We start from the raw sequence: 12,586 nt of genomic DNA on the forward strand, positions 1-12,586 counted from the left end.
ATCATGCAACCAGCCCCTTAGGAGATTGCTCAGTTATAAGAGACTTAGAGAAGATTAGCCTTTTCATTAAGGTTGGGGTTGTGGGGGGACAGTTTCAGTAACTTCAACCTGGTATGTTTTTAGCAGTTATTCAGGCAGCCTGTTCGAGTAGTACCTCCCTGCCTGGTGGTATAGCTGACATCAGCCCAGAAAGCACGGGAAGCTTTCCAGAGTAATCATTCCTCCCTTTTAAAAAAGCAGAAGAAAAAAAGAAAAAAAAGAAAAAAAGAAGAAAAAAAAAAAACCTGATCTAGGCAGATAAACAAAAATATTACAAAAAAAAGGTAATTCTACTTTTCTAGGTTGAAACGCTTGATTCTCTCATAAGTGGCGAGTCTTACACGTTATTACACACACGAAAACACCGGAGTAAATAGCAATGACAAAATCATTTGTTTTCCCTCCATATATTTGGAAGAGACAGCCCTTTAGAGCTGCATTGAAACCGTGTTGGCCAGCTTATACTTTCAGTGTCACATTTTTGACTACACTCATGTTACTCCACACTTGTTTTTGCAGAGATTTTAAGTCACAGACTCTCAGGAACAACCTTCTAGAGATGCCACAAGGGAACCTGATTAAAAAAAAAAAAAAAAAATTAAAAGGGTTTCAAATAGCCTAACTTAAAATAGCAGTCCCAAAGATTGGCAGCTTAAATACTCTGTTCTATCTAATTTATCAGAAGCTTTCTTCAGAAAAAAAAAAAAAAAAAAAAGAGAGAGAGAGAGAGAGAAGACAGAGGGTTTTGTTCCCTTCAGGAATCTCCACAGCTCCATATGGGTGGGCAGTTACAAGCCTATTCCCGATGGATAATGCAGTGAAGGCTGAGTTCAATAGGAAAGACAACAACAACAAAAAAATCAACCTTCAAACACTTGCATCAAAGAAATATCCCCTCCTGTAAGTCAGGCCTTGTCTGGAGAAGGGGAAAAGGCAGTCATTAGGTGTAGAGCAGCCCTCCGAGAGCCTTGTCACTAAACTCAAATGCAGCATGGATGATTTTGCTGCAGAGTTTAGAAGCACAATTCAGGGGCTAGATGCTGTAGCACAAGTGATAAACCCTTACAACTAAGTAGTAAAATCACTTACAGAATATACTTTCCCTACAGAGCAGCTGATAATTCATTGTTCATTGACTTCAAATCAAGACTTTTTTTTTTTGGTTGCTCATTCAGGTGTTAAGACCTCGGTGTGAGAACAATGTTACAAAGTTCAACAGTTTGCCGTGCAGGAGGTCGAACAACGCAAGCAAAATAGCTCTAAGCATTTAAAGAAAGAATTTGTTGGACTTTTAGGGTTTATAGCTGTCTTGATAATAGAGTTCTTATATATAAGAAAGATAAAATACAAACCACTACATTCCTATGTCACAGGAATACAAGCATCTCCTATTTCAAACAAAATTTTGGACTTTCCTGTGCAACAGTAATTTCAGCGTATTCAGCTTTGAGACACAACTTTCTTGGAAGAAATTTAAAAATAAATGTAAGTAATTGAAAACTTCACACAAAGTCTTCGATGGCACACAAGTGTCACCACCACCCTTGCAAAAAAGGCAGCTGTTTGGGTTTGCCCTGTCAATCAGAAGGATGTTTGACACCAAAAGGTAAAACTAAAATCATTGCCTCTAACCTTACTTTTGACATGCATATTCCTAAATCATTGATTTTTTACTGGCAGTGTACATCTGTATTCAGAGTGTATATATTTCACAAAGAAAAGCCAGAGGTATGCTCCTTCATAACTCCAATCTCTGCTGACAGAATAGCATCAGGAATTATTTGCTCTGTAGTATGACCTAAATAATTTGTTGTCACAGCTAGGCTGACATCTGAAATAATAATAAAAAAAAAAAAGTAATAAAAGTAACACCCCCACCTTAACAACTTTATGCCAAAAAGATATTTTTAAGCTAGTTTTGCTGGGTTAAACAGCTGACAGAAGAAAATGAGAGTCACATACACACACCACCAAAACAACCAACCAAACACACACACACAGCAATTCCAGCAACATCTGGAGTCAACATTATTAAAGTCTTCATATTAACCATAAGAGCAATAAGGTTAATGCAATTACAACTTTATTAAGGAAAACAATACTCGTAAGTGAGGACTTAATTTCATTATAGAGAAAGTTCAGAAAAAAAGATGCTTATCAAAGTAGAAATCAAACAGTGTAAATACATAGAAAAAGCACAAGAGCAAACAGAACCGGTAACAGTATAAAACATTGTGGAGAATTTCTGAAAGTTTAGTTTTTATTTTATAAAACATTTTTCCACAGTTGTTACAAAATTTAGTGTTGTCGCATGACAGTGAGTCATACAGTTTTGAGAAAATATACCATTTTTGTGCTTTCTGTCCTACATGGTCAGCGTTTGCCATGGTTGTAAACATCAATAGTTAAGACAAATGTGTGTATCGATGTCCTCCTCCCCCTCAGTTTTGAGAGTCAACAATAGCAACAGTGATCTTGCCTTCATTAACATCATTAAGTACCAAAAGCAAGAACCATTTTGAGAAATTCAGAGGATTTTTCAATCTCTTAGTACACAGCAAAAGGGTACAGCCTTCAAATGTGCAAGTTTTTCCACCAGGCAGTTTCCAGGACATGAGTTTCAGACCGCATGTAAGCAGCAGTGCTCTAAGCCTCCAAATGCGTTACAGGCACAGCTGCAATCTACCCACAAGTTATGATTGATTCAGGCCTGTCCTGCACCTAGCTGGAAGCCATCCCATAACAGTGTCCCCCATTTCCCAAACTTACACAATAAGTATCCACACAAAACCCAAGACTATTTTTTTAAATGCAATTTCTTAAAGTCATTTTAACTCTGTGCAGAAATCTCTTCCTTGGGTTTTGCAACAACTCACAAGCAATCTTATTACTGTAAATACTACACAAGATCACATTGTTCACGTCGGCACAGTAGAACCATCTCAGATAGCGCCAGCATTCACAATGAACTTCATCACATCAACCAGAGCATAAGTCTGAAATGATGAAACCCCCCCCCATTTTCATGTACAGAATCTCAGTGGTATGGAAACAGACACCCACCACCACCCATTTCCATTTCTACTGTATCTGTAAAGTCAGCTGATCCCAGGCACGCACATTTCACGTTAAGGCTGATTGGCTACAGTTATCTGTACTACAAAAAAAAAAAACAGAAGTGATTAAGCAAGTTGACCAACAACGAAGCTTTAAAAAGCACTTTCTGGTAGAACACCAAACTCTGCTGAGATGGGCATCCAACATCATAAAAGTCATCCTTGAGTCAAGTGGTGTAGGCAACTGAGCAAGGACTTTGTGAAGGAAGGAGCCTTGTGATTTAAAACACAGACGTCTCTGCAGTAGAGTGCACACAGCAAACATTTCTGCCCTGAAGGACATTAAGACAGAAAGCTAGAGGGCTTTAAAGATGCCCATCACGCTTCCTGTCAAGCAGATAACCAAAGCTGATATCAAAACTTAACAAAAATAAGTTTTAATGGCAAAAATGGTACAATGGTATCATCTAATTTGGATTGAAACTGGTCAAGAGGCAACATTCATATAGTAGGTAACCCCTTGATCATATAAAGTATTTTAACAAAAAGATAGAAGAATATTTTGATGCTAAACTTGGCAATAGTCTGAATACAACTACTGATAAGCAAGAATCTAAAACATTTTGTTCTGACAGAGAAGAGTTATTTTTAAATCAAAACTGCTTGTAGATGAAGTGACAAGCCCTGAGTATTTTTCACATATTGGCAAGAATATGGTGAATCTCTCTTACTGTCTGACCTTCATAAGAACAGAATGCTACACCAAAGGACAACATAAACCCTAGTGGCACTCTGGTAATCATGCATGTCTTTGCCATCTCCTTTTGAGTTCCCTTCCTTTATGGGCACTACTCCTTAATGCCTCATAACTGTGCTATGCAGTCAAATAAAGCTTTGTTCTTCTCTCTTATTGGATCAAAGGCTGTGGAGCTGGAATTATAGCTTTAAAAAGGTGGAAGTGTAGGGGGAATGCATTTAAGTTTACCCACTGTGTATCGGTAGCGAAAGAAGCAGTTTCAGAGCCTAAATTTCCTGATTCCAGGTGGTTGTGCTCGCAACAGTCAGCTAAAAGGTTCCATCTAGCTAGTGAACCGATCGAAAAAGCACTATGCAGCATACCCAAATCTCATGTTTTTCCAGGGAAACAGCTAGAGAGTCATGACACTACAGTGGTGCAAAAGCTTGCTAAGGAGTAAGCAAAAGGCTTTTTTTTTTTTTTTTTTTTTTTTTTGTATGCTTCAGATTAGGAAGAGAAACAGAGGAGTCAAATTCCATTGTGTTGACTGCTGATAACCCTGGAATGATTGTCCAAGTTAAGAGAAATTTCCCTGAGAGAGGAAGGGGAGATATTGTATGCTATACTTGTAGCGTTTTCCAGGAACACCCATAGATATAAAAGCTAAACAAATACTGGAATGTGAAAGGCATTAAGAGTTGCATTTCCATTGCTCTTACACAAAGGAATTCTGTAAACATTATCAAAGTCCTAGTAAAACACTAACATGGGGTCCTTTGACAGCTGTAAATTAGGCTTTGAAGCTACTCACTAATGAAAAAAAAAAGTCACATAACTTATTAGATATTTGTCTTCAATCAGAGTCAGGGAAAAGATCTATACGCGTTCTTTAATTCCCAGTCTCTCTTGGGCCTTGAACTAATTCTTTCTTTCATATAATAGTCAACCTAATGATTTCAATACTAACTTCCAAATCCTAGGGAAAAAAAAAAAAGCACAGGGAACTAGCACTTGAGGAACATCATCCCACATAACAGATCCATCCCAACATAGCAATGTCATGTCTTCAAAAAGACATTTTCTGTTCCAATGGCTTGTAAGAGTAACTCTTACTTTCTCTGGATTCCAGCTGGATAGAGTTCCTCTTTTATATCACCATCAAAAAATAATAATAATTAAAAAGGATCCTGACTGGTAGTGGTACTATGTTTTATAAATTATCAGAAGGACAATTAAGTGTAAAGTTTAGAATTAGTTCAGCTTCTAGTAACTTTCTGAAAGCTGTAGAATTATTTGGCTTCACTGTGGGCTTATATTTTATTGTTAGACAGAACTAGGTTTGTGCTGCATTAAAGTCTTTGTGGCCACGTCTGGGACACACTTGCTATGCAAATGCAATACAGTTAAATGACTAAACACTAGGTAGAGCTAGAAAGAGGATTCAATTCATACTAAAGTCCACTGGATAATTATCTTCACAGCCATCAGTTCCAGCAAGACAGTTTGGTAATAGGAAAGGCAAGAGCAGTTAAACAATATCCCACCTAGCAGAAGCAGGAACCTGTGTTCAGATATTAAACAGCTAACTACTGAAATGGTTAGGGAGTAAATGATTACATATAGCTCAGAAGATTAAGAGAACGGAGAGTGGCCTTGGAATTTGGATACTGACCATTTGGCATTTGTTTGAAGCTGGCAACTAGATAGCTGCACACTTCCTTTGCCAAAACAGGCAATAGAAAGTTGTATTTTCTCCACAAAGTGGAAGAAATTCACTAGTGTATGAGAGTGCTTTAGGAGAAATGAAACTGATTTCATTTACAAAAAGATATGTTGAAGTTTTAACTTATTCATAAATTCAGAAGAAAATGGCTTCTCCCTGCCCCAGACTTGCTTAAACACTAACCCACTTATACCTTACCAAGAGAGTTTGTCCTTTGAGAAAGGACATATACAGATTCTTTGAGCTCACCTACCATGCTCTCAGCTTCACACTGCTTCTGTGCAACAGCTGGGGAGAAGAGAAGCACCTCACTTCGAGCAAAATATTTCTGTTTCTTAGCTTGTACGCATTGCCATTATCTCGATTCAAAAAGAACTCAGGTTCCTTGCAACTAAAAAATTTGATTAATCTTACTTCGAAAGTGCTCTTCCTATGGGAACAAGTTTTTTTCAGATGGTAATGTCCCTTCCATATATTTTAAGGAAACACTTTTGGTCTAAACTGAAAATGAAATAATTAATTAATGAATCAAACATTTCATAAATACTCCAAAACAGTATTTTCATTTAGAATTAGACCTTTCAGAAATACCTTAAGCCTACATTTTTGCAAGAGGCACAAAAAGAGAGAAAACTCCGATATTCCATTATTCAATGTAAACAGTGCAATGATTAAGTGATGTAAGGCTATTAAAAAAAAAAGTTCTTCATAAGAAAAGAGCTAGCAACTGATCTCTTTTTCAAGAAAAAATTAATCCTCTAGACTGGCATGGTCCCATCAGAGTCAAGGTCACCTTTTTACAGGCTTCACACATCACTTTGCTAATTTTGCAGAAACAAATACATGATTTTACATGAGAATTATCATAACAAATTCTGGATCTCTGCCCAGTTCTTCTGCCAGACTGAACTTCATCACATGAGCGCTCTGTCCTACAGACACCATTGCTTACAAAAACAAGCAATTGCATACACTGCTTTTATCACAAGGAGCCTCTAACACCAAGCTGAAAGGCACGTGTTTGACAGATTTAGGTAATTACATACACAGTGATCTTAACATAGTTCTACTGTGCTTCCTAGAACTTTGCGAAGCATCCAGTATTCCTCTCAGGACAGACAGACAGACACACATTTCTTCACAGCATCCCTACAGGCAGGAGAAAAAAAAAAAAATCACCTCAGTTTTGCTTCCAGATGAGACTCACTGCATGCTGGTATCACACCACTGACTCTCACACCTCCGAAGATCAGCTGACCACATATTAATTGTGGTCATACACTTTGCATGCCTACACGAACATATTAAAGACAAGCTGGTCTGCTCATCCTCCACCCACCCAGCTGCAGCGGAAGTGAGGCCTGTCTCAAGGTGGTGCACTGGGGAAACGGGGGGCTGATCAAGAAGGACAGACTGTGCTCAAATGCTGTAATAGTGCTCACAGGGCAAGGGAGCGGTAAGGGAAAAAAAAAAAGCAGTACAGAGAAGAATACACTTGTCCAGTACCATTCTTGGACCAGCATTTAGAAGGCAAACCTGAAGTTTTGCATATGGTCAGCACACTTACATATTTTTATAGGAAGCCCTCTCATTCTGTTACATTTAAATTGTGTTCCCTCACTAGAGATGATGCTTATTCCTATTTTCAGGTACCTACATGCATTTCCACCTCCTACATCACCACAGAAAAATTTAAAGCCACACATTACAAGCTTCTGTAAACTAGTCTTCTGTATCACTAAACTTCAAGACAACAAAAAGTAATGGAGTGGGGAAGCTTACCTTGCAAAAGGTATGAAGGAAATGTTGTACCTAAGAAGAAACATTTTTAAAAGTTAAGAAGAAACATTTTTAAAAGTCAGATTATGTTGGAGTCACAGAAAGAATAACCTGTGTTGCTCTGAACAGAGCTGCAAGATTTACAACCAAAGTGAAGTTCTGACTTTGTGAATAACACCATCCTCACAGGTATCCTTAGCTCACGGGTTAGCTAAGGGGGCACCTTGCAGAAGCATGCTAAACGCAATTTTCCTACCCGTGATATTCTTCAATGCTCCAACACCTACAGGCAGATTGCTTTTGAGGGCTGGCTAGATGTTCACACCAGCTCCTGAACCAATCCAGGAACGTTATACAGAGCATTTGGTAACTTAAAGAAAACTGATGCTTAATTTGATTGTTACATCTGGGTCATTTGACAAGACAAGTTCAGGAGTCTCTAAAAGCAGAATACCAAACAGTAAGCAACATAAAGCAACATAATGATTAAAAGACCAAAAAAAAAAAACTACCTAAGTTCACAGAAGTCAAACGCATTCAAAGGCACTTCTCCCAGAAGGAGAATGAGAGAACAAAGAGCAGGAACAAGTCAGCTCTTCCTAGATGCATTGTCTTGCATCGGGGGGAATGGTGAGATAAAAGTCTCCATCCCTTTAACTCATGCAGGGTCAAAATCCACTCACAATCCCACTACTGATGTTAGGTGTAATAGAAATCAGAGCAGGGTAGGCGGGCGGGGGAAATCACTTACCATGCCAAGGCAAAAAACTGTAAGATGCAGAAAATCAGTGCGAGTCCTTTTTTATGCCACTGAAGGAGAAGGGCAAGGGGAAGGGGCAGAAACACAACAATCAGTGAGACAACCATGTGAGAATCTCATTTTTAAAAGATACTCCAGTTATATATACACATATAGGACTCAAATACTCACCCAAAAAGCAGAACATAGTGTTAGTACGAGACACAACTAGAAGAAAACAAACAATTTCTATTAAACATACAAACAACTCTCCAGTTCTTACAGATGTCATTACACTGTAATACATTCCTTCACAGACACACAAACAGATTATTTCATTTCTTAGTTTTATCCATTCCAGTATAAGAGGTCCCTGTATTTAAAATGCTCACGCTATTACATTCATTAATTAAAGCAATGAGAAAACACCAGCCTGATATCTTAAGAATATAAGCTCATGACTGCAAAGGCACAAGAGCATGAGGCTCCCACAGCTTTTCTGCAACATCAGCAGGTTCCTGCTCCTTCCTACACAGTTCTTGGTGGGCTAAGCATAGACCACACTTTGTCTTTTTGCGTAAGACTTTTCAGTTACAACTCTAGTTTTTCTGCCTCTGTACGTGCCACATTTCCTGTCGATTCTCAAGGCTACCACAGCGCTGAAGATAAGTAACTACTGAATTCTTACCACCTAAAGCCACAATACACTTCCAAGAACTTTCAGCTATCACTTAGTAGCATTCCTGCTTAATATGTAGTCCAGCACAGGCAGTGTGTTCTTTCTTCATAGTTACATTGTGTCTTACTAAAGTTAAAATCTTGGGGACTAGCGGTCCATTTTGGATTATTTCCTGTTTTAACACTAGGTTTAACAGAAGATGCCTTTTAGCTCAATTTTTCATTTTCAGTTTAAGATGTGGCAGTTTATTTAGCTATGACAAATGCTGATACTTCACCTTCCTTCATCAGTGTCTAACTCAGTCTGCTGAAGCAGATGCACGAGTGTGCTGCTAGATTGTGATGTACATTTTTCAGCTTGAGTAAAAAAACAAAAATGTTTAGTACTACATATGCAAGACAGTAAGTAGTGCATGCATTGCCAAATCATACCCTTCACCTCAGCCATGATTACTGGCATTAAATGTAGTTTTTTCATTAGTTTTAGGGTAATGATTTGTACAACGTACACCTAACACTTGGCCTTACTCCAAGGAATGTTCCAGACATACTCTTGATTCCAGGCATCCTAATTGCATGTGAAACAAACACACACTACGCACTAGGCTCCTTGGCTGCTGCTAATTTGTGAGCATAGACAGTCAATTTCTTAAGCTGTGTCTGTTGCCTGTTGCCTCTTTGGATGTTTAAAAATAAACCAGGCAGCACTGATACCAAGCGAATGCTCTGAAGACATTCACCCTGAAAAATTGGGAGGACAGTTTCAGGCAAGTTAAACCACTTTCCAGATTTTAGACTCTCCAAGAGGAAGTGTGAGAGTTTAAGAAACATAAAAGCACACCCACTTTCGACAAGAAAATCTTAGAATTAACAGCAAACACTGCCCCCCCCCCCAAAAAAAAAAAAAGGTTGCCCACAACTCCCATCTTCTGAAGACGGTAATAACTCAAAGAGCTGACTTCCGCTGAATGTTGAATTGGCAGTTTTGAAACCCGAAGCTATCAAACAACTGGGATGATGTTATTTTTAAATGCAAGGTCACAGAGATTCCCCTTTGCTTTGTCAAAAATGACTGTTTTTATCAAGGTGGAAATACCTACACAGCTTTTTAGAGCAAATCATATAGAAAATAAAAATACATATATGCAAAATAGTATATATCTCACAACCTCCGTGATACAACTTTCTAAAAACTATTTTCCTGTCTTTCATCTTTTAAGAAACCTGAAAATATGATGTGATCTCAAGAACTCTAAAAAGGTTTAGGCATGATTTACACACAATTTACACATGGCAGCTACAGACGCTTAAAGCTCATTTAGTATGACAACCTGGCTTCAATTCAGTCTTTCATAATAGGAAAGTGGTGGTGCTACAAGCACCTTTTCACTATAACAGATGTACAGGATATACAGGATGAACAAAAAAACCCACCCACAAACACATCTTGAGACATAGTTAGATTATTGTACATGAAAGCACTTTACAGGGGAAATTCTTTACAAGTTAAGGAGTTAAAACTGATCCCTTTGATACTTACTAGCATAACAACAGTAGCAATCAAACGAGTAGGCTCAAACATCCTTTTCAATTGCTTCATTGGTCCCATAAGAAAGAAAGTGCTGAGGAAGAAAACAAATAAACAAGATGAACATAAGGCGTAAGGGCAAAAGTGAAAAAGTGATACTAAATAAGATTCCTGATCAAGGGGAGTTACTTTTTGAGCTTGTCTGCTGTCACACAGGGTACCAGCACACTGTGTCATTATGGTAATCAGTGCATTACAAAAGGAACAGGATATACGAGACAAGACTGATTCCTGCTCTTCTTTGTCTAAGGTATATATTCTACAACTTTATGTTAATCGTAACTGAAAGGGTGTGATTAAGCAGAGCAGAACTATCAAGCTAGAAGCATAGGTCAAGGTCAGCTTCAGCTAGATCATTCCTGACAGATGCTTTTTTAACTTGCTCTTCAAAAATACTAGCCCCAGAGGCTCTGCATGGATTGACAGATAATGCATCTCCATTCCTCTGTCATAAGGAGTCATTTTGATGCCTGAATCTACCCTCTGATCCCTCACCTCTGCAGCCCTGATGCTAGATACTGCATGAATTAAAACCGGTGAAAGTTTTATCTAAAGTGGTATTTCTATTGCCTAAGAAATTTCTCATGCGTAGCTACTATGTTATTTCAATTTCCATTCCTTGTACTTTCTGACATCTTGTTAAACTTTCTCAGTCACAGAAAGTGATGCCTTTCACAAAGTCAGTAGAGCTATGCTTTGGGAACCTTTGCAACACACATGGAAAGGATATCAAACATGGCACTGGTGTGCCCTGACAGATACATTCACTAAAACAAAACACTTCACAAACATACACACCACCATTATCAAATGCAAAAGGATAAAGAACTATTTTTAGTTCTATCAATCCTGGGCCAAAAAAGATCCTCAAAATCTAAACCCAAAAAAACTCAATGCTCAAAGCGTGAGTTTTATTATTTGGTGGTGGTGGGGGTTTTTGTTGTTTGTTTTGGTGAGTAACTTTAACCTTGAGCGAACTGCATTGCTAATAACAATAAACAAAATTAAAAAAATATTTACCATTTCAAGGCACTGCTGAGGAGATGTTATCTTTAAAATTTAGCAAAAATTTAATGACCTATATAGGCAAATATTCACATACAAACAAACACAACCTTTTTTACTACTTATGCACCTGCTCCGGTTTCTCCCCTTTATTACGGAACTAATACGAATAGATCGTTACCTCCCAATAGACGCGATATTCCCCAGCGTATAAAATGCTGCAAAGAGTACCAGCCCTTTATGTGGTATCCAGAGCAGGCAACTACCCTAAAAGGGAATATTGAGGAAGGAAAAAAAAAAAAAAAAAAAAAAAGTTTTTATTTTGCAAAAGAAACACAGTGTCATGATATAAAAGATGTTTAGGAAGACTTAAATTCAAACTGCAGAATCAAGCACACATGGGGGAAAAAGCAAATTGCATTTATTGGCTTTCTTATGGATAATTCAAGCATTGTATCTAGCCGGAACTGAGTCAGGTGTCTCCCGAGAGACCCCCCCCAAAAAAAATCAACCACTATGTAGGTTGATTACCAGGGCTCCCAAAACTCAAGTACTGGGTCAGATTTGGCAAAAAGTCCTTACCAAGACAGAGAACAGGCATCCTATTGCAAAACAAGCAATGAAGCCTTTCACTCTGGTGCCCCAACCTAAGGAAGTCGCATCGATAACCTAGAAGCGAGGAGGGGGAAAAGGGCCAGTCGTTACTATTTATTAATGCGATTCCGCCCCGTATGAAGTGCCTGAACCTTTCCAAAGACGCTAAAGCTCGCCCAAGGAAGTGCACAAGCACACTCTCCCCTTTCCGGGCTCGCTCCCCCCAGCGCCCCGGCGGCGGAACGAGCCGACAGGGTGGCGGGGCGCTCCCCGAGCCGCCGCGGCGGCCATCCCGGGCCCGGCGCCACCCCGCCCGCGGGCCGCCATCTCGGGGCGCGGGGGCTCAGGGCCGGGCGGAGGCCGAGGAAGCCTCCCCGAGGCCGCTGCGGCCAGACCCGCAGAGGAGGGGCGGCAGGTGCAGGGGGAGCGGGGCGTTACCTCGGCCAGCCTGCCCTGATCGTCCGCGTCCTGGCCGCTCAGCACCCGCTTTAGCTTGTCCATGCCGCCCGGCTGGGCCCGGCCCTTCCCGTGCTCGGGGACTACGAGCCCCAGCATACAACGCGCCGCCGCGGGCTACCTGCGCTCGGCAGGTAGGGGAGGGCACGGGGCCTGCTGGGGGATGTAGTCCTCGGGAGGGCGCCAGGCGGGG

General features: G+C 39.7%; 1 protein-coding gene across 1 annotated transcript; it reads right to left on the bottom strand.

Moving 5' to 3' along the window:
- Positions 1-2,100: 2,100 nt before the first annotated feature.
- Positions 2,101-12,579, bottom strand: SFT2D2 (SFT2 domain containing 2). The gene is made up of 8 exons (XM_035314933.1): positions 12,376-12,579; positions 11,926-12,012; positions 11,525-11,610; positions 10,291-10,372; positions 8,265-8,300; positions 8,085-8,143; positions 7,337-7,366; positions 2,101-6,703 (listed from the first exon to the last, which is right to left on the bottom strand). Exons 1-8 carry the CDS (start codon positions 12,490-12,492, stop codon positions 6,664-6,666), a joined length of 537 nt encoding a protein of 178 aa, XP_035170824.1. The 5' UTR covers positions 12,493-12,579; the 3' UTR covers positions 2,101-6,663.
- Positions 12,580-12,586: the final 7 nt, after the last annotated feature.

This window comes from Oxyura jamaicensis, chromosome 1 (genome assembly GCF_011077185.1).
Source record: "Oxyura jamaicensis isolate SHBP4307 breed ruddy duck chromosome 1, BPBGC_Ojam_1.0, whole genome shotgun sequence".
In the NCBI taxonomy this organism is placed as follows: Eukaryota; Metazoa; Chordata; class Aves; order Anseriformes; family Anatidae; genus Oxyura; species Oxyura jamaicensis.